At 47.6% G+C, this 19,795-nt stretch overlaps 1 protein-coding gene across 6 annotated transcripts in view; it reads left to right on the forward strand.

Moving 5' to 3' along the window:
- Nucleotides 1–15,219, forward strand: part of TFDP1 (transcription factor Dp-1) — a 62,737-nt gene extending 47,518 nt beyond the window's left edge. For all 6 annotated transcript variants that reach the window (XM_035294795.3, XM_035294788.3, XM_035294805.3 and 3 more), the window contains exons 5-12: nt 5,914–6,035; nt 7,142–7,307; nt 7,784–7,927; nt 8,406–8,474; nt 9,795–9,946; nt 10,342–10,508; nt 11,635–11,713; nt 13,892–15,219. In XM_035294795.3, the coding sequence (XP_035150686.1) occupies nt 5,914–6,035; nt 7,142–7,307; nt 7,784–7,927; nt 8,406–8,474; nt 9,795–9,946; nt 10,342–10,508; nt 11,635–11,713; nt 13,892–14,039 (1,047 nt within the window). In that variant the 3' untranslated portion in view covers nt 14,040–15,219. The remainder of the gene's footprint in view (nt 1–5,913; nt 6,036–7,141; nt 7,308–7,783; nt 7,928–8,405; nt 8,475–9,794; nt 9,947–10,341; nt 10,509–11,634; nt 11,714–13,891) is intronic.
- The last annotated feature ends 4,576 nt before the right edge of the window (nt 15,220–19,795 follow it).

Consider the following 19,795-nt stretch of genomic DNA (forward strand, 5'->3'; position numbering starts at 1 on the left):
TTGGGTAGCTCTGTACTGAGCTGTTTGCTGTCGAGGGTACAGTCCCATTGGGTAGCTCTGTACTGAGCTGTTTGCTGTCGAGGGTACAGTCCCATTGGGAAGCTCTGTACTGAGCTGTTTGCTGTCGAGGGCGTCTCCCTGTGGTCTAATCCTGTTTTCTTCAGAGAATGATGAGCACACACCAGGGGTGTTTTGGTCATTTTCGTACTTCAGTCTTTACTTGATATGCATTCCTGCTATTTCCGTTTATTTAAATACACTTGAAATTCTCTGTTCTTTAACAGATCTTAGGATGTGAGTTTTAAGAGAGAGTGGCTTGTGAGTCGCAGCCTTGGGACCTGCATGGGACTCCGCTTCGCCGAGCCCCCTGCCCCCGTGTGTGCCGCGCGCAGCTGTCCTGAGTGAGCACTTCCAGATCCCAGGCAGCTCTTGTGGCCCCTTTTCTGCCAGTGAAAGTTGACAAAACCTTGCTCTGCAGAAGTTTTGTGGCCATTGAAAGGGGCGGTTTGTGAAAGCCCTACCATGTTATACAGCTGATCACAGCTTCTCAGTAAATGCCATTTTGATAAAAGCTTAAATTCAGTTTTGGTTTTGCTTTTTTTTTTTTTTTTTTTTTTTGAGACAGAGTTTCGCTCTTGTTACCCAGGCTGGAGTGCAATGGCGCGATCTCGGCTCACCGTAACCTCCGCCTCCTGGGTTCAGGCAATTCTCCTGCCTCAGCCTCCTGAGTAGCTGGGACTACAGGCACATACCACCATGCCCAGCTAATTTTTTGTATTTTTAGTAGAGACGGGGTTTCACCATGTTGACCAGGATGGTCTCGATCTCTTGACCTCGTGATCCACCCGCCTCGGCCTCCCAAAGTGCTGGGATTACAGGCTTGAGCCACCGCGCCCGGCCCTGGTTTTGCTTTATAATTAGTTTGATTGTTAAGTTGGATTTTATCGGTGAGTTTATCTTGGTGAATAATTGTAGCACCACTTCTGTCCTTACTGCCGGTACGATGCATGGGAGGAAAATGAATGGAAGATGATCTTACTGACGTGCTTTAAACTTCGTCATTGAAAGTCAAGTTCCTGATTTAAATTCACCTGTTTGGGTGGAGCCTGTCATTGCTGTTTTACACTTTGCAAAATCCCAGTGATGGGAATTAAAGCTGACAGACGGCAAATGTCTCTTAAACCGTTTTATATGCCACAGGTTTACAAAAAATGGGACAGACTCATTCTGGCTCGAGGGATTGGGTTCAGTCTGACATGTGAGTGAAAGTGGTAGGGGTCATTAGATCTCTGACCTTCACCAGTCAGCAGGCACAGCACCCGTCAAGGTCAGGGTCTTTTGAGGTGCAAATGCTTGTGAAGCCTGTGGCGCTGCAGAGCTTAGCACATGCACAGAAGAGTGTGTGGGACAGATGTGCTCAGCTGGCAGGAGCAGCAGCCTGTGAGCCCCTGGCGAGAAGCAGCCCCCACACCCAGGCCTGTGGCCCTTCCTTTGCAGCTGTGCTGCTGGCCGTGGCTCTTGGAGCACTGCAGTTAACCTTGGTCCATCTCTAGGATTCTGTGTCTGAGTGGGGCCACGCTACACCGAGACATTGTAATCCGTTTTTAGACTGTGTGAAAGGAAGGTGCGAAAAGCGTGTTCGTAGGGCAGAAGGGATGCCTTAAATCAGGAGTCCCCAGCCCCTGAGCCTGTTAGGAACCGGCCGCACATCGGGCGATAGAGCATGGCAGTGCATGACTGCTGAGCCCTGCCTCCTGTTGGATCAGCGGTGGTGTTAGATTCTCATAGGTGCATGAACCCACTGTGACGGGTGCATGCTGGAGGTGAGCGGCGAACGTGACCGCCTGAGTCCCACCTTCTGTCAAATCAGGATTCTCATAAAGGCACGAACCCCACCGTGGAGTTCGTGTGTAGGATCCAGGCCATGCATTGCTTGTGGGAATCTAATGCCTGATGATCTGAAGTGGAGCAGTTTCTTCCCAAAACCACACCCACCCTGGTCTGTGGAAAAACTGTCTTCCATGAAACTGGTCCCTGGTACCAAAAGGTTGGGGACCGCTGCCTTAAAGCTCCAAGGCTCCCTGAGGAGCCGATGAGGTGGGGGGCTCCTGGAGGAGGAGGGCTGGCCCCAGGAAAGGCGGACCCCCAGCAGGTCGTCTGCTGTGATAGGCTAGGCTTAACACCTCGTGCTCTGTTTTCTGACGACTGCTGGCGTGGAAGCTCCACAAGCTTTAGGGTCAAATGCCTTGTTTGAAGCCATGTCATTGACCTCTGAAGCGCAGCTTGGATTCCAGCCATGAGCACAGTAGGAAGAGAGACCCCTTGTGGCGTGCAATGCCCGGATCACTTCCCCTGCTCCCCCACGGGAGGCGGATAGGGGAGTCATGAGGGTGGAGCCCATCCTTTGGAGAAGCCGCTGTTAAATCTGAGGGATGAGGAGTGGGTGTACCTGTCACCTTGCAGCCCTTGCCTGCCTCTTGCTCCCAGAGGGCTCCTGGATCTCCTGGAAATGCCTGTTTGGAGTGAGACCCGCCACCTCCCAGCTCTGGGCAGCACTCCTCAGGGTGCTATGGCCACTTCCCCTGTCCAGGGTCTCTGCCCAGTGCACCAGTTAGTGTGGCCACTACCTCCGAAACCTCCTTTCCTTTTCTAGGGGCCTAGCTCTGAACTGTCCTTCCTGGCACTGTCCTGTCCACCCTCTGGCACCTCCTTGGTTCCTGTTTTCCCTGTGCTTCTGCTTACACATGCCCTCCAGGGCTTTAGCGCATTGCTGTGGCTCCTGTGGCTGTTGAGTGCGTCTCCTGGTGTAGGGAAGTGAGGCTTGGAGCCTGCTCCATGTCTGTTGAATGGAGGCTGGAAGGCGTCCTGTGGCACAGGCGGCTGGCCCAAGTTCAGCCAGCTTCCCGTGCACCAGGTAGGAAACGAATATACCTGCACCAGGTCCGGGAGTGAAGCCACTGCGTCCCATTCCTGGGAGGGCTGGCTCCAGGCCGCCCCGGCGATGTTGACTTGGCTCACAGGGCTGGTGAGCAGCAGGTGATGGATGAGGAGTAGGGACAGTGCTGCGGAGAGGCAGAGAGGGGACCTGCCACATGGGGCACGCAGGGGAAGGCGCAGGCACCCTTGCCCAGCCCTGTGCGGGTCTGATGCCACGGCGCCTTCCACAGGGAGCAGTTAAAGCAGGAGAGTGTGGAGAGCTTCCTGCAAGGCCTCGCCTCTGTAGCGACACGTTCCCAGTGCACCGGCAGTGCAGTCTCGGGGTGCTCCAGGTGGAGTCCTGTCTTCAGGAAAGGTTGTTGGTGAACATCCTTGGATGCCTGGTGTGTGCCTGCCCTCTGGCTTTTTCTTCTTCCCTACTTACAGTGGGTTTGACCTGCAATTTTTTGACTCTAAGATGGTCCGAAAGCAACTCACATTTGGTGGAAACTGCTTCCAGTGCACATGTGACCATCCTGTTTTTCACTTTGAGTGCAGTATTCAGTGAGTATCATGAGATACCCACACTTGACTAGAGTGGGCTTTGTGCAAGATGCTTCTGCCTGACTGGGCTAACGTGCGTGATCTGAGCATGTGTAAGGTAGGCTGGCTAAGCCGTCAGTTCGGTAGCAGAGGTGGATGGTCATACATTTCAACTTAGGGTATTTTCTTATTTTTTTCTTTTCTTTTCTTTTTTTTTTTTTTTTTTATGTTTTGAGACAAAAAACTGTTGCCAGGCTGGAGTGCAGTGGTACAATCTCGGCTCACTGCAACCTCTGCCTTCTGGGTTCACTGCACTGCAACCTCCGCCTTCTGGGTTCAAGTGATTCTCCTGCCTCAGCCTCCTGAGTAGCTGGGACTACAGGATGCACCACCACGCCCAGCTAATTTTTATATTTCAGTAGAGACAGGGTTTCACCATGTTGACCACAATAGTCTCGATCTCTTGATCTCATGATCCGCCTGCCTTGGCCTCCCAAAGTGCTGGATTACAGGGGTGAGCCACCGTGCCCAGCTGACTTAGGGTATTTTCGGCTCACATGGGTTTATTGGGATGTTCCCCATTGTAAGTCAGAGCTGCTGTTTGTGAGTCGGTTTGCTCCCGAGTGGAGGACAGCGCCACGGTGATTGCATCTGTCTTGGGGCCAAGATCCAGAGCCTCTTGTGGTCCTGGGATTGCCAGGAAAGGGAGTTGAACCCATGAGGTGGGTTAGAATTGTGTGCAGACTTCTCCAGCCCCTCTGCCTGTGCGTGTGGTATGCACAGAGCCAGCCAGAGCTGCCCAGCGTGGAGCTGGCAGGTTCTCAGTCTCACATCAACTCTCGGAGAATGGCATCCCCTGAACTCAGCGCAGGAAGCTGTGCAGGGCCAGTGCGCTCAGCTAGCAACACGGGCTGCAGGGTCATGTTGTCGGCTGTTTAAATCTCCTGTGTAGCCCAGTGCCCCAGCAGCACGCACACACGTACTGAACAAACAAGTTTCCCAGGACATCCACCCGCACCAGGAGACTGGTCTTTTCTGTTGTTTCATTTTGCAGAAAATTCACTAGCTTGATTTCACGGCTTGCTGATGGGGTGATCCACAGAAGGTCACACTCTGATGAGTCTCTCATCATCAGAGACATGAGTGTCGATGAAAAGATCAGTCCTGTTGAAATGTTTTTCTTCTCACAAGCTGACAGGTGATCTGGCCTAGGGATAATTGGAAAGTGTCCCCATCAGCTGCTGCCAGGGCCCCCGCGGGTGATGCATTTATCCCTCTAAGAAGGGGAGCTGGGGAGGGCACCAGCTTAGAGCAGCTCAGGATGTTGGCCACATGAGGCCTCCCCCAGCATACAGGTGTCCAGCTCCAATCCCTGTAACAGAAACTGCATGTCCACACAAGCAGTTTAATTGCTGAGGCACTTTGATTTGTTGTGGATTGAATGACTTAACATTTCCTGAGAAATAGTGTTTCCAGTTTAGATAAAGTCATGCAACAAGATCTCTGAAAAGTCAGTTTTATTTGCCCCCACGAGGGAATGTCTGCGTGTCCCCAGGTATGAACACTTGAACATCCATGATGGAACTAAAGTGATAAGACTTTGCTAAAAGTCAAACCAGCCAGCAATTTCCTTAAGGAAGAGACAGTTGTTGCCATCTCAGGTGTGCTGTGGGGTGGGGTGGGTGGGTCAGCGTCCACACTGGCGTTGCCTCTGGTTCCCCCCAGAGGGGCCCAGGTGTGTGAGCCCCATGGGCGCATGGACTCCCTCGCCTCCTGCTCTCAGTGCTGGTCACCCTCCCTTCTTGCCTCATGCTGTTGTGGGTGTGGGCTCCCCCTGACAGGGCTCCAGGGCGCAGGGTTACCAGGTAACCCTGGCTACCTGGTCGTGACCATACGATGGTTTTCACCATGTGGCTGTCACCCTGCTGGCTGGGGGAGCAGCTGCTGTCACTTTGTCTGTGCTTTTGTCTTTTGAGAGCAGTTTTTGGTTTCAGGCCTCTTTTTAGTACCGTGGAAGGGTACAGTTTCATCCTCATCCATATCATTAAAAAGAAGTAAAAGAGGGTGAAGGGAAAAATAGAAACGTGCCGAGGGGCCCTGTATGGAAATCTGATCCGCCCCCTTGTTCACCTCCACCGTTAGCCCTTTGTGTGTGGTTTGGGGGTCACGCTCTGCCCTGTCCTGTTCTTGGCTTGCTTGGGTCATCCAAAGTTACTTGTTGCTTGTGTCTAATTGGAGAAGATGCCTGTGGCTGATGAGAGGAAGGTGAGCCATGTTCAGAACAGGCGTGGTGGTGCCGTCACTGTGTAGGATGCGCCCACCCCCGGGCGTCTTTCCTGCTCACTGCGGTTAATGGAATTCAGCAGTGGCTGCGGATGGCGAGCAGATGGTGGGCGTGGCACCCTCGCCGTGTGGGAGGGGACTGACTGACTGAATTGTCTTTTTTGACTGTAGGTAATTGGTACGCCTCAGAGACCAGCAGCATCAAACACCCTCGTGGTAGGAAGCCCACACACCCCCAGCACTCACTTTGCCTCTCAGAACCAGCCTTCCGACTCCTCACCTTGGTCTGCCGGGTGAGCACTTCCCTCTGGACCCTTAGAGTTGTAGGATTGCTTGCGGTTCGCAGCTCCACGTTCTCCTGGGCCACGCGTGTCACATAGTTGTGCGATGGGGCTCCCACGCGCATTGATGTCAGCCTCCGAATCATACCCACCCATCATCCTGCCCTGCACAGGTGTGCGGCCAAGGCGCACTGCCTTGGTCATAGAGAAGTCAGGCTGGGCACCGCCCACCCCACTTGGTGTCTGGTATAGTGAGTGGGTGCTCTTTGAGGGGCTGGCAGCTCTTGACCAAGACAGGTAGAAGCTGGCCTTGTTCTCGCTGCAGGACTTGAGACTTTTCCTCGTCTGCGCTGGGAGCACATGGGACGGATTTCAGCCTCTGACTCTGAATTCAGCCTCTACGGCCCCGGGAGTTATGGCCCCCGCGGGTGGTCCCACCAGAGCTGCTCCTTCCACTAAAGCAAAATCTGACGAGCTCTGTCTTTCCTTAAAACACACAACACACACACACACACACACACACACACACAAACACACGCGGCTACAAAAGTATGCCTGTCTCAGCGCCTAAAGCTTCACCAGTTAGGAACCAAACCTTGAGAGGCCTTTCCTTCGATGTGGGGACTGACCAGAGTGTACGCAGTTGGGTTGTCCCCTGACCTGAAGCACACTTAGTAGTTTGCACCTGTTGTCAGGCGGCCATCACAGCTGTATGAGATTATAGCCTGCTGAAATTTGTCCTAAAAATTCCCCAATTTACACCGAGACGTCCCATCGTTCCTGTTGCCAGTTGCCCTCTTTAGAAAAGTGGTGCTTGGTGTACTGACATGCCTCCCACACACTGATTCAGGCCCTGGGAACGCCTCCTGTTTTTCCCGACACTTCGAAGGATGGAGGTGCAGCCTGCCGGGGAGACACTCACCTTCTGACCTGCAGAAGCACTGGGCCTGGGGGCTCGGCTGGGGGTCCTGGCCTGCTCACGTGTTGGATCTGCTGCACCTGTGGGACGTGGCCCCCTTTTGTGCAGCTCATTGGAGCTCTCAGGTACAAGCATTCCTCGATTCTGCTGATGCTCAAGAGTGCTGACGGTCGCTTCTTTTTTCCTTTGTATTTTGAAGGAAGCGCAACAGGAAAGGAGAGAAGAATGGCAAGGGCCTGCGGCATTTCTCCATGAAGGTCTGCGAGAAGGTGCAGAGGAAAGGGACCACATCCTACAACGAAGTGGCGGACGAGCTGGTTGCAGAGTTCAGCGCTGCTGACAACCACATCTTACCAAACGAGTCAGTAAGTGTGTGCTGGGGGCTCGAGAGGCTGAGTAGCCGAACCCGACAGTGTGGCATGTTTCACCCTTTTAAAATTGGGAACAGTTAAAAACATGCAGAAAATTCCAAGTACAACATGAAAGAATTTTTCCCACCCCATTTGCTGGCAGGATGCTGTGTCATCTCCAGTGAGTGAGCAGGTGGGCTGATTCTGCTCTTCCACCAGCTTCCCCTGCCCAGAAATGCAGTAACGCCTTCCTCACCCGCTGGGTTCCACCCTCGACAGACCCCAGCTCCCGTCCTGGCACACACTCGGGCTTCGCACAGCCCTGTCTCGGCCTGCATCATCTGTAGGGTGGGAGCACTCCCCGAGGACATGTTGCGGTGACAGCTCCATGAGCGGGGTGCCCCTTTGAGCCAGTGCACATGGCCTACAGTTTCAGGTGGGATCCACAGGCTCTTTTGGATCATTTGGAAACCACTCCCTGTCATCCCCAGGCTTATGACCAGAAGAACATAAGACGGCGCGTCTACGATGCCTTAAACGTGCTGATGGCTATGAACATCATCTCCAAGGAGAAGAAGGAGATCAAGTGGATTGGTCTGCCCACCAACTCGGCTCAGGAATGTCAGAACTTAGAGGTGCCCTTCAGCCTTCATTTCCCTTCTGGTCTGTGTAGATGTTTTTGTCATTGGTCACTCAGTCGGGTCTGGGCTCCGTGTGCTTGTGCTCTTTGTGTCTGGCTGGCAGACGGTCATGTAGACAGATGTCTCCCTGCGTTTCTCAGTCTCGGCTGTTGGGAGGGAGCGTGGCTGGCCCAGGCCCACTAGAGTGTGTTAAACTCGACTGTAGGTTAATTCTGAATCCTTGTTTGGAGGATTTTTTTTTTCCTTTTAGATAACATAGTTAAATCCAAGAAATGAGAGGGGAGAAGGTATAGTTTACAATCAAAGAAAAACTCACCTGTATCTCGTAGCACCTGCTATGTCTAGATTTGTCCATATCCCTTCGATTAAATTCAAGGTAAACATAGGTAACACTGCGAGGATATGGGTTTTATTTTAAACGCTGTAGGGAACAATTGTGATGATTCTCTGCTTGGGTGGTTTGTTTTTGAAGGTGGAAAGACAGAGGAGACTTGAAAGAATAAAACAGAAACAGTCTCAACTTCAAGAACTTATTCTACAGGTAAGAGAATACTTTGGAGGTGGGTAATTTTTATTTTACTCACTTAGTTTTATAACAGCAGTGTACCAGCTTGGGTTACACTCCTGTGTGGTAAATCAAATGACTGCTTTAAGATTCTGAATGTAAATTTCATGAACATCCTTGAGTTCATCTCATGGGTGTGGCAACGTGGGCCTGGTTCCCAGAGCGAGGTTGTGCATATGCATGCGTCTGTGCCTGTGTCTGCCTGCGTGTGTGCCTGTGTACATGTGCCTGTACGTGTGTGTGCATATGTGCATGTATGCATGTGTGTATATGTGCGTATCCCGTGTCACAGTGTCTAAACAGGCAAAACACAGTTGGAGGGATGACTTCATGCAAAAGCAACATTTGGAAAATCCCCTCAGAGGTGCTTAACCCAAGGCCCAGGCCCAGGCGAGGCCTCCAAAACTGTGGTGGGCACTGCGCACCTGGGTCTTGACAGTGCTGGTCAGGGCTCTGGAGCTGGCCTCCCCTACCTCCCATTGATTGCTGAGGGTAGGGGGTACCCCTGGGGGCTCCGTGTCTGGCGTGGAGGGGGTTGGATGCAAGGTGCTCGTTGTAGAGCTGGCTGCTGCCCTAACAGAGGTATGCTTAAGCCCTCCCAGAGGGGACGGTGTGGCGGCCGTGGTGATGGAGGCTCGTGGGTGGGAGCTCCTTGGGGGCTGTGGGGACTGTCAGGAGGGACGGTTCTGCCTGCCAGTGTCCTAGTGCCTGCCAAGCGGGGTGAGATCCAAGGTGGCCGGGAGTGGAAGGGATTCTCCTGGCTCTACATTAAAGCAGGGAAGCTCTTTCCAAGTGGAACACTTGGTTTGGGGCCCTGACGGCCTGGCCCTAGGTTCAGCCTTGCAGGGCCCATTCTCCCCGAGAAGCACCTCTGCAGCACACGGGCCCTTTCGTGTTCCACCTTCCGGAGTGGGCAAAGTCCTCAGCACAGCACCCCTTCCAAGGCTGTCACCCCATTGGTGCCACTGTGTGGGTGGTCTCAGAGTTCACGGACAGCAGGGAATCGACTTCCAAGACTGGTGTTCAGTTGAGCACCCTTGTCACAGAGGATGCTTTTATCCCAGGCACAGATGGCTGTGCACCTGCTCTCGCTCAGTTCTCCCCTCAGGATGCCATTTCCTGACTGCATTTCTCCAGGGGTTGCAGGGGTCAGCACCTAGCGGCCGGTGCTGGCCTTTCAAATGTCCAAGGCAACTCATCGCTGTTGTGTGGGCACAGGGAGGGCTGTGAGGACCCCTTGAGCACAGGGTCTGCGTTCTTGTGCCGCCATGTGCCACCTGGCTCCTCTTTATTTAGCAAATTGCCTTCAAGAACCTGGTGCAGAGAAACCGGCATGCAGAGCAGCAGGCCAGCCGGCCGCCGCCACCCAACTCGGTCATCCACCTGCCCTTCATCATCGTCAACACCAGCAAGAAGACTGTCATTGACTGTAGCATCTCCAACGACAAGTAGGTTGTGGGTAGGCAGACGTTTCCAGACTGTGCGTGTCTTTTTGAGGGAGCTGACCCTGTTGGGATTGTCCCTAGGACAAGTTTAAATGTTGCACAAATTGCTGGGGTAGCTGTCCATCATGGGGTGGCGGGAGGCAGCTGCCGGGCAGCTGGTGGAAAGTCTGTGTCCCAGGAGCGCGTGCCTTAGGGCGTGTCCTCCTGGAGAGAATGGGCCTTGATTTGCTTCTTATCTCATTTACTTCTGAGTTTATAAATTCTGTGAGGAGATGCCGAGGACTGGGATCCTGAAGGCTGTGTGTGGCGGGCAGCAGGTCAGCTGTCCTGGCTCTACCCCAGCATGCACTGCCTCTGCGGGGAGACCCTGTCTTTCTGACTGTGCCTTTCCCCTTCAGATTCGAATATCTGTTTAATTTTGATAACACATTTGAAATCCACGATGACATAGAAGTGCTAAAGCGGATGGGCATGGCGTGCGGGCTGGAGTCCGGGAGCTGCTCTGCCGAAGACCTTAAAATGGCCAGAAGTCTGGTCCCAAAGGCTCTGGAGCCATACGTGACAGGTCAGCGGTTCCCAGATAACCCGATGTGGCTAACCAGATAACTCCATTCCTAGATAACCCGGTGTGAGGAATGGGCCCAGCCTTGGATAGCTCCCTCCCCTCCTGGCTCGGGGTGTGTCTTGCCGAGATTGGGCCCAAGTACGGAGGGCCAGGAGCAATGACAGAGGGGCTGTGAGGGGCATGGGTGTGGGGTTGCGGCTGGGGCGGGGTCCAGCCAATGCCCTCACTTGCTGGATACAGGGCCTTGAGTCTGCAGGAGGCTTATGTGGATTTCCCATATGGCTTGTGTGAGGAGGTGCTAAGTCAGGATTTTACCCTTCAAGTAGGCCCAGAAATAGGAGAAGCTGAGATTCTTTGAGGAGTGCAGTTGGATTGCTGATCCTCCCTCCCCCCACTGACAGTAGCTGATTGGTCACTAGGGCAAAGTGACCAAGAAAAAGCATTTCAGCATCATTGGCAGCCTGCTCTGGAGGGCCGGGAGCACAGGAGCTTTTGTTGAAGGGACTTTTTTCTGATTCTGGTGAATTCTTTCCGTGGGGCCGTAGGGTCCCAGCCTAGATAGGGTGGCTTTAAGGTGAGAAATTGTGAAGGTGCTGTATCTGCCAATCCTTTTCTTGTCAGCCTAAACTTTGGGTGTGGACTTACTCCCTGAGAGGGTCAGAGATTCCTCCCTGAGCTCCTAAACCATCCCAGATCTTGTGAAAATCTGGCTGGTCCATATCATCAGCTGAGAGTGGGGTCTGGCTGCCCATGTGGGCTGGGCCCTGACCCGCCCTCTGTCGTGTGCTTCATGGAGCTGCCAGGATGGGCTGTAGGAAGAGGGTTTCAGCTTGTTCCTTGATCATTCTCTTTCATGATGGGTATGATACTGACACAGCAGCACACATGTGCTGTTTGTAAGTCAGTGTGTGCAGGTATTGCAAGGCTGTTCATGCCTTTTTAGGGAAGACAGGCTATGTGACTGCACAGCGGGATGTCCTCTGTGGCACAGTGCAGAAAATCCTGGACAAGTGAAGGATGTCTGGAAGCTTCCCCAGCTGTCCATCCTGCGGCACTGCGGGTTGTCTGTGTGTCTTGTGTTGTTTCTGTTTCGTGACCATTTGCTTCATTTTCTTTCCTTTTTCAGAAATGGCTCAGGGAACTGTTGGAGGTGTGTTCATCACGACAGCAGGTTCCACATCTAACGGCACGAGGTTCTCCGCCAGGTGACAGCGGTTGAGGGTGTGGGAGAAGCATTGTCTGGGCCTCCTGTGGGGCCCAGGGGCCAAGGCAGGGTGGACGTCTCAGATGTGGCCATCAGGTCTGAGGCTGCTCCGACGTGCTTGTCTTCCCAGGCAGTGGCCCCACCGGCTTTCCCTGTGTGGAGAGCTGCTTTTCCTAGTTGGTTTCTCCTCACTAAAAACTAAAAGTAATACGTGGTGGTTGTTTTTTTTTTTGTTAAAGTATCACCTAAAAAGTAAGTAGGAATGAAAACCACCCAAATCCTTCTGTCCCGGGCAGCCCAAATAACAGCAAGTATTTCTAGTTTTTTTCTCCTATTTTTCAGAACACGTCTGCGGTCACAGTGCATTTGTATTTCAGAACGCATTTGTAGTCATGGCGCATGTATTTTTCAGAACGCATCTGTAATCACAGCACACATATTTTTCAGAACGCATCTGCAGTTACAGTCCACGTATTTTTCAGAGCAGTCACAGTGCACATATTTTTCAGAATGCATCTGTGGTCACAGCGCACGTATTTTCCGAACATGTTTGTGGTCACAGTGCATGTATTTTTCAGAATACGTTTGTGGTCACAGTGCACTTTCTTTTCAGAACACATCTGTGGTCAGAACGCACATGTTTTCTTCCATGCATTTTCACCTTACATTTTATTGTATTTATATATATTATTTCTGTGCTATTAAAGGGCCTTTATTTAAATAAATTCGTATTTAATCTTTGACCTGCCATCCCATAGGGTAGAATGATGTCCCTAGGTATTTATCTTGGTGCTTCAAAGAGAAATATAGCTTTTACAACAGATATTAACAAAACAAAGATTTTATTGACTTTTATATTGCATTGTGATACAATATGTAGTATTACTTTATATTAATCCTAAGTGTTCATAAAATCTTTAATTGGAAATCTAAGAACTTAGTAACCTGTGGGTCCAGATAACAGGGCACGACGTAGTGAGTTGCAGTGCGCATGAGCCTGTGTTGGAATGTGCTGTGGCCGTGAGATGTGACAAGTGTGTCAGGGGTGCATGTAGCTTCCTGGCCAGCTCTGGGGTTACAAAGCCAGTCTCTTCCAGTCTTGGCCTCACCTGTAAGGTGAGACTGGTGATGAGTCGTTGATCTGTGGCAAGGATCAGTGAAGTGGTGATAGAAGAAGGGACTTGTCACAGTGCCTGGTAACAAGGTTTTGACCGAGGCCGGTTCTCTTTCTCTTCAGCTGTGTGTGAATGTGTAGGGGTCAGTCTGTAAACATGTTTAACACTGGTTCTTCCATGAGGTGAAATGTGGGTGTTTTTAGGACTTTCATCATCAGATAATCCTTTTCATGGATGTGATTCTCAGACTTGTCAGTTTTTCATAACAATGGAAACAAAGCTACTACCATTTCTTATGAAATACCAATTTTCAAAGTGGCATGATGGGACATTTTATGAAAGTACCTCATGAAAGGACATCTAGGCAGTTCCCAGTTATCAGGAAAACTACAGTGAGCAGCTTTGCGGCTGAATTTCTCACCATTTCTGACGTGTTTCTAAGATACAGAATCACTTCATCAAAGGCATATTGACTCATTTTCATTGTAGTTAATAAATACTATTAAAATATATTAAAATATATGCATATATTTTTATGCAGTTGGAAAACATTTTTAAATCTTGGAACATTGTGAGCTGTGATTAGTGGTAGGTTTTTGTGGTGCTGCAAACCCTCTGGGTTCCCAGTCCATGCTGCTAGATTCTAGCCGTGCTCTGGACTACATCCTGTCCTGCCCCAGGCTCTCTTTTTTTCCTGTTGCTGGTTATGAGTGAAAGTCCTGGAGGGAGGGATCTAACAGTTTTTCAGTTCATTGCCTCTGGGCACTGCTCCTGATGGAATGATGAGTGAGGGAGAGGGAGCTTGTGGCTCTGCTCAGCCTCCTATTTCTGGCATTGTGGATTCCAGGAGACAGGGTCCGAGGAGAACCAGACGGGGATGGAGTGAGTGCCAGAGTGCTGGCGTGCTGTAGTGCAGACACTCATGACCTCCCAGTTCTGTGTGTGTGACTGACAAAACTGACACCTGTTCGGCGCAGCCTGTCCTTCAGCCGCAGGCCCTGAGGTGAGGGGAGGCCGAGTGGACTGCTCTGCACTGACTGCCTCATCCGCCTCCTGCCTTGCAGTGACCTGACCAACGGTGCAGATGGGATGCTGGCCACAAGCTCCAACGGGTCTCAGTACAGTGGCTCCAGGGTGGAGACCCCAGTGTCCTACGTCGGGGAGGATGACGAGGATGACGATGACTTCAATGAGAATGACGAGGATGACTGACGTCCTCCCCACTTCAAATTCAGCTTCAGGAAAACGTTTAGGGAAAAGAAACTTTTTTTTTTAATGTGGGTTTTCTGTTTCCTTTTGGCCTACTCCCAAGAAGATATTGGTAAGCTATTGAATTTAGATATGCACCTCTGATAAGCAAGGGTTGTTTACCGTAGGATTAGGACGTGCTGTGGATGTGTGTTTTGATACCAGTGTGCTGATGCAGAGCGTTTATTTACTTTTTAGGATTTTGTGTTTTCATTTTTCTGGTTTTCTCTAAGTGCAGAGTTCAGTTTCGCCCCTGAACAGTTTTTGCTGAGTCTGCTGAAGAAATTATATTTCATCCACATCCATGAAAATAAAACACCCTCCTGTGGTGGATGGTGAGCACCTGGTGCCATTTATTTGCCGTGAGTCTGGACGGCACCCCCGCTGGTGGATAGCAGGACTCTGTGGATTGTTCCATTTGGTCAGTGGTACTGTGTCCAGAGCCCCAAGCAAACAGCAGAATTCGACTTTCTAAACAATAAACTTCATCAACCTTATTGACTTTATTTTCCCTTAAATTATATTGACTGTTGTGATTCCATCAAGCTTATCAACTCTTTTCTCTCCCTATTTGCAGCAACAAATTGCAAAGTGCTTTTGTTTGTTTGGTTAGGGCTTATTGCCACGCTGGTGCGGCTATGGAGACTGTCTGGAAGGCTTGGAATGGTTTATTGCTTATGGTAAAATTTGCCTGATTTCTTACAGGCAGCATTTGGAAACCTTTTATTATATAGTTGTTTACATACTTATAAGTCTATCATTTAAAAACATGTACTGAAACAAATGTTGTATTTGTTTCATAAGCATCTTCCTGTAATCTATTATAAAATTGAAATTAAATATAGAGAATGTTTTAACAATTTTTTAACTCAAAATTTGTCAATCATTTTTAATAGTTCTTTTTTTATAAAAAGGAAAAGGAATTTAAGGACAGGCAGTAGTCTCTTTTAAAGTTTATTCACAAAACCCATTAACTGCACAGTTGCTGTTAGCTGCCTGTTCTGAAATGATAGTCTTTTTATTGAAACACAAATAAACTTTTCTGTAATATTTTATGGAATATAAAGAGACTTTAATTGTTTGACTTGTTTAACTTGGCACTGTTAGTTTTTATTAATAAAACGCGCATGGGCATTTTGAACAAGCTGTGTTTCTCTAATTCAGGATTATTGTCTAGAAATTTGTCTGTCTTGTTGGTCTTACTTTATACTTGAGTGAGAAAGTAGGTTGTTATTAGGCCCAGACACAGTGCGTCCTGGTGGTCCCTGTGGGCACACCCCCCGACCAAATTTTGGTCAGAAGCACATCTTCCGGGAGCCCACCCTGAAGATGGAGAGTGGCCAAGGGTGGAGGTCTTGGATATAAGGAAAGGAGGAGGCACCTTTTTTGGTGCCTGTGGTGCAGAGAAAGATAAGCCAAGTTCCTTGGCTTTTTTTCACGATGAAAATTGAGACTTAAAAATGTAAAAGTTTGACTTCCAGAACAAGAATAAGATTGGGAGGCTTCTGGGAAGATGGTGGAATAAGGAAGCCAGGAATCTGACGTCTACTCCCAGGCAGGATCTGCTGGATGCAGCTGTTCTGTAACTACGGAATCTACCAAAGGCTTAAAGCTTACAAGGGAGCATATGGCAGTTAATTTTGGTCAATTTCAGCTTTCTACCCTACCCCTGTTCCTTCATTTTTCTCCTTCTCCTTCTGGGAGCCAGACATTGAAGACTAGGACGTACAAAAATAGCTGTGCCTATGGGGCTGCCCAGGGAGAGGCTCAGAAACGGCCTGAGAAGACCTTATGTTTACATCTCAGGCTGAACCATGGCACAGGTACAGCCTAGAGCTATTAAAAACACAATAAACAAAGCAATAACAAAAATGGCAAATCCAGGGGAACAGGAGACCTCTTTTCAGAGTTTTACTACAGTGGTAGATTTAGATGTCTGGTTGTCACCAAAAATGTGACAAGGCATACCAAGAAATAGCAAAGTATGGCCCATTTAGAGGGGAAAAAATAAAAGCAGACTGTCCTTGAAAAGGATCTGTTGGCAGATACACTAGACAAATACTTTTTACCAACTGTTTTAAAGATGCTCAAGGAAGTCAATGAACATGTCCAGAAAGTCAAGAGGATGATAAGAGCCTAAGAGGCCTGCGGGACACCATCAGGCTGACCAGTGCACGTGTTGTGGGGTCTGTGAAGGAGAAGAGAAAGAAAGGTGCAGAGAGAATATTTGAAGATAATAATGGTTGAAAATACACCAAGTTTAATAAAAGACATGAATATAAACATCCAAGATGTCCCATGAACTCCAAGTAAGATGAACTCAGAGATCCACATCGAGACATGTTATTATTAAGCTTTTGAAAGACAGAGAGGATGTTGAACGCAGCAGGGGAGGAGCAACTCATCACATACAAGGGGCTCCCAATAAAATTATCGACAGAGTTTTCATCAAAAACTGGAGACTACAAAGCAGTGGGCCAGTATATTCAAACTGCTAAACGAAAAAAATAAACTGTGTACCAAGAATCCTACAGCTGACAAAACTGTCCTTCAAAAGTGAGGGAAAAATTAAGACATACCCGGATAAATAAAAGCTGAGGAAGTGTGCTGCCACTAGACTTAACCCTGCAAAAATGCTTAAGGGGGTCCTGCGGAGTGAAATGAAAGGACAGTAGACAGCAGCTTGAAGCCAAATGAAGAAATGCAGATCTCAGTAAAGGTAAATGTGTGGGCAATGTAAAAGCTAGTGTTGTAAGAATAGGTTGTAACTCCACTTTTTGTTTTTTTTACATGATTTAGGATACTAATGCATTTAAAAGAAGTATTTGTTTTTGAACACAGAATATACTAAGAGGTAATTTTGTGATATCAGCAACCTAAAGAGTTGGGAACCCAGCTTTAAAGGAGAATTGTTTGTGCAATTGAAGGTAAGCTGGTACAAATTCAGATTAAAGTGTTACAACTTTAGGATGGTAAATGCAACCATCACAGAGAAGATCACCATAGAATTTACAGAAAAGGAAATGGGAAATGAATGTAAACATTAGCTACAAGAAGCAAACTTAAGACAGTGATGCAAGAAATGAGAGGCAAAAAGAGCTAAAAAGCTATAGGGCATATGGAAAAATATATGCCAAATATTTTGCACATATTATATGCAAAATAACAAGTCCTTATCAGTAATTGTTTTAAATGTAAATGGATTAAATTCTCCAGTCAAAAGACAGAGTGGATAAAAGCATGTGATCAACCTACATTTTGTCTTCCAAGTACTCAGTTTAGGTGCAGAGATCAAATAGGTTGAAGTGAAAGCATGGGAAAAAGATGTTCTATATATATAGTCTTGAGAAGAGAGCAGTAATACCAGACAAAATAGACTGAATTTTAAAAATTACAAAAGACAAAGGACATTATATCTTAATAAATTAAGCTTCAATACAGTGAGAACATAAAAACATTTAGACACCCTAGTGACAGACCATCAAGACACATGAAGCAAAAACACAGAATTCAAGTGAGAAATAGCTCTTTAATCATAGTTGGAGATTTCACTGCAGCACTCTCAACCAGACAGAAGAGTCAGGAAATCGAGTATACAACAAGTCAACTGGATCTCAGACGTGAATATACAGAACACCCCCCAACAACGGCATACACTCCCTTCTCAGATTTCCCTGGGACATTTTCCTAGACACAAATTCAGTCTCAATAGATTTAACAAGATAGATAACATGACAAGTATCTTTTCAGACCACAGGAGATGAAGTTAGAAATCAATAACAAAACTGGAAAATTGACAAAACTATGGAAATTAACCAATGCACTCCTAAACAATGAAAGAAGAAACCAAAGGGAAGATTACAAAATACTTGGAGGAAACCCACTTAGGAGATGCGGGGAAAGCAGTGATAACAGATTTATAGCTATAAACACTCACATTAAGAAGCAAGAAAGATCTCAGAATCAACGGCCTAACTTTACAAGTTCAGGCACTAGAAAAATCAAACTAAACTGAGTGAGTAGAAGGAAGAAAACTTAATAAAAATTAGACCAGAGCCAAGATTAGAGAACAGAAAAGCAATGGAGGAGATCAAGAAACCAAAAAGTGCTTAGATGAATAAAAGCGGCAAACTTCTAGTTAGGTCTACTAAGAAAGATTTACATTACTAAAATCAGAAATGAAAATGGGAACATTTCTATTGGCCCTACAGAAATAAGGATTATGAGAGAATAATAGGAACAATTGTATGTCAAATTAAAAAACCTAGATGAAATGGACAAATTCCTAGAAACAAAACCTACCCAGATTTAATCAAAATAAGTAAAAGTCTGAATAGACCTTTGACTAGTAAGGAGATTTAATCAGTCCTTTAAAATCTCACTCTGGACCTAGTGGCTTCCCTGGTGAACCCTAACAAACATTTGAAGAATAACTACCAGTCCTCAAGTTTTTCCAGAAAACTGAAGAGATGAGAACATGTTCTGATTAATTCTGTGAGGCCACCATTAATACCCCGATATGGAAGCCAAAGGCACCACAAGTACAGAATACCTACATGCCTGAGGAGCACTGATGTAGAAATCCTCAACAAAATACTGGCAGCATTTTTACAAGATCATACAATGTAAATACGAGCAGCGTATTTAGAAGATTATACACCATGACCTCATGGAATTTATTTTTGGAATGCAAATATGTTTTGACATAAGAAAGTTAATCATAGTAAATAAACAATGAAAAAAATGAACATCTCAATATTTTATTAAAAGCTTTTTTTTATTAGGGATGGGATCTTGCTTTTTCACCCAGGGTGGAGTACAGTGGCGTGATCATGCCTCACTGCAGCCTGGAACTTGCTGGGCTCCAGCTTCTACCTTATGCCCTCAAGTAGCTGGAATGACAGGTGCCAGGTTAATTAATTAATTAATTAATTTATTCATTTTTGCACAGACAGGGTCTCTGTGTTGCCCAGGCTGGTTTTGAACTCCTGGCTCAAGTGATCGTCCCACTTTGGCCCCCCAAAGTGCTTGGATTACAGGTGTGAGCCACTGTGTTCAGGTGTAGTCATCTCAATTGATGTAGAAAAAGTATTTCATAAAATTCAGCATCCTTTTATGACAAAAAGAACAAACTAGAAATAGAAGGAAACTACTTCAATATAGTTAATGCCATATATGAAAACCTCAAAGAGAAAGATCATCAAGGTGAAAGACTGAAAGCTTTTCCTCTAAGGTCAGGAACAAGGCGGAGACGCACACCCTGGCCTTTTCTATTCAACATAGTACTGGAAGTTACTAGCGAAGCAGTTATGTGAGAAAAAGAAATACAAGGCATTCATATTTGAAGGGAAGAAGTGAAACCATGTCCATTTGTTGATGATGTGAAATTGTATGCAGGAAATCTGAAAGAATCCACTAAAAAGGTATTAGAACTAACAAAAGTTACTGGATGTAAAGTAAACAGGAAAATCACTTGTGTTTCTGTACACTAACAATGAAAATCTGAAAAGGAAATTAAGAAAATAATTCCATTTACAATAGCATCAAAATAACAAAATACTTAGGAATTAACTTGGTCAAGGAGGTGAAAGACTTATACAATGAAAATGACAAGACATTGTTAAGAGAAATGAACAAATGGAAATGCACCCCACGGTTATGTATTAGAACACGATATTGTTGAGATGTTAACACTACCCAGCTTAATCTGTAGATTAAAT

Source organism: Callithrix jacchus, chromosome 1, assembly GCF_049354715.1.
Source record: "Callithrix jacchus isolate 240 chromosome 1, calJac240_pri, whole genome shotgun sequence".
Lineage (NCBI taxonomy): Eukaryota > Metazoa > Chordata > Mammalia > Primates > Cebidae > Callithrix > Callithrix jacchus.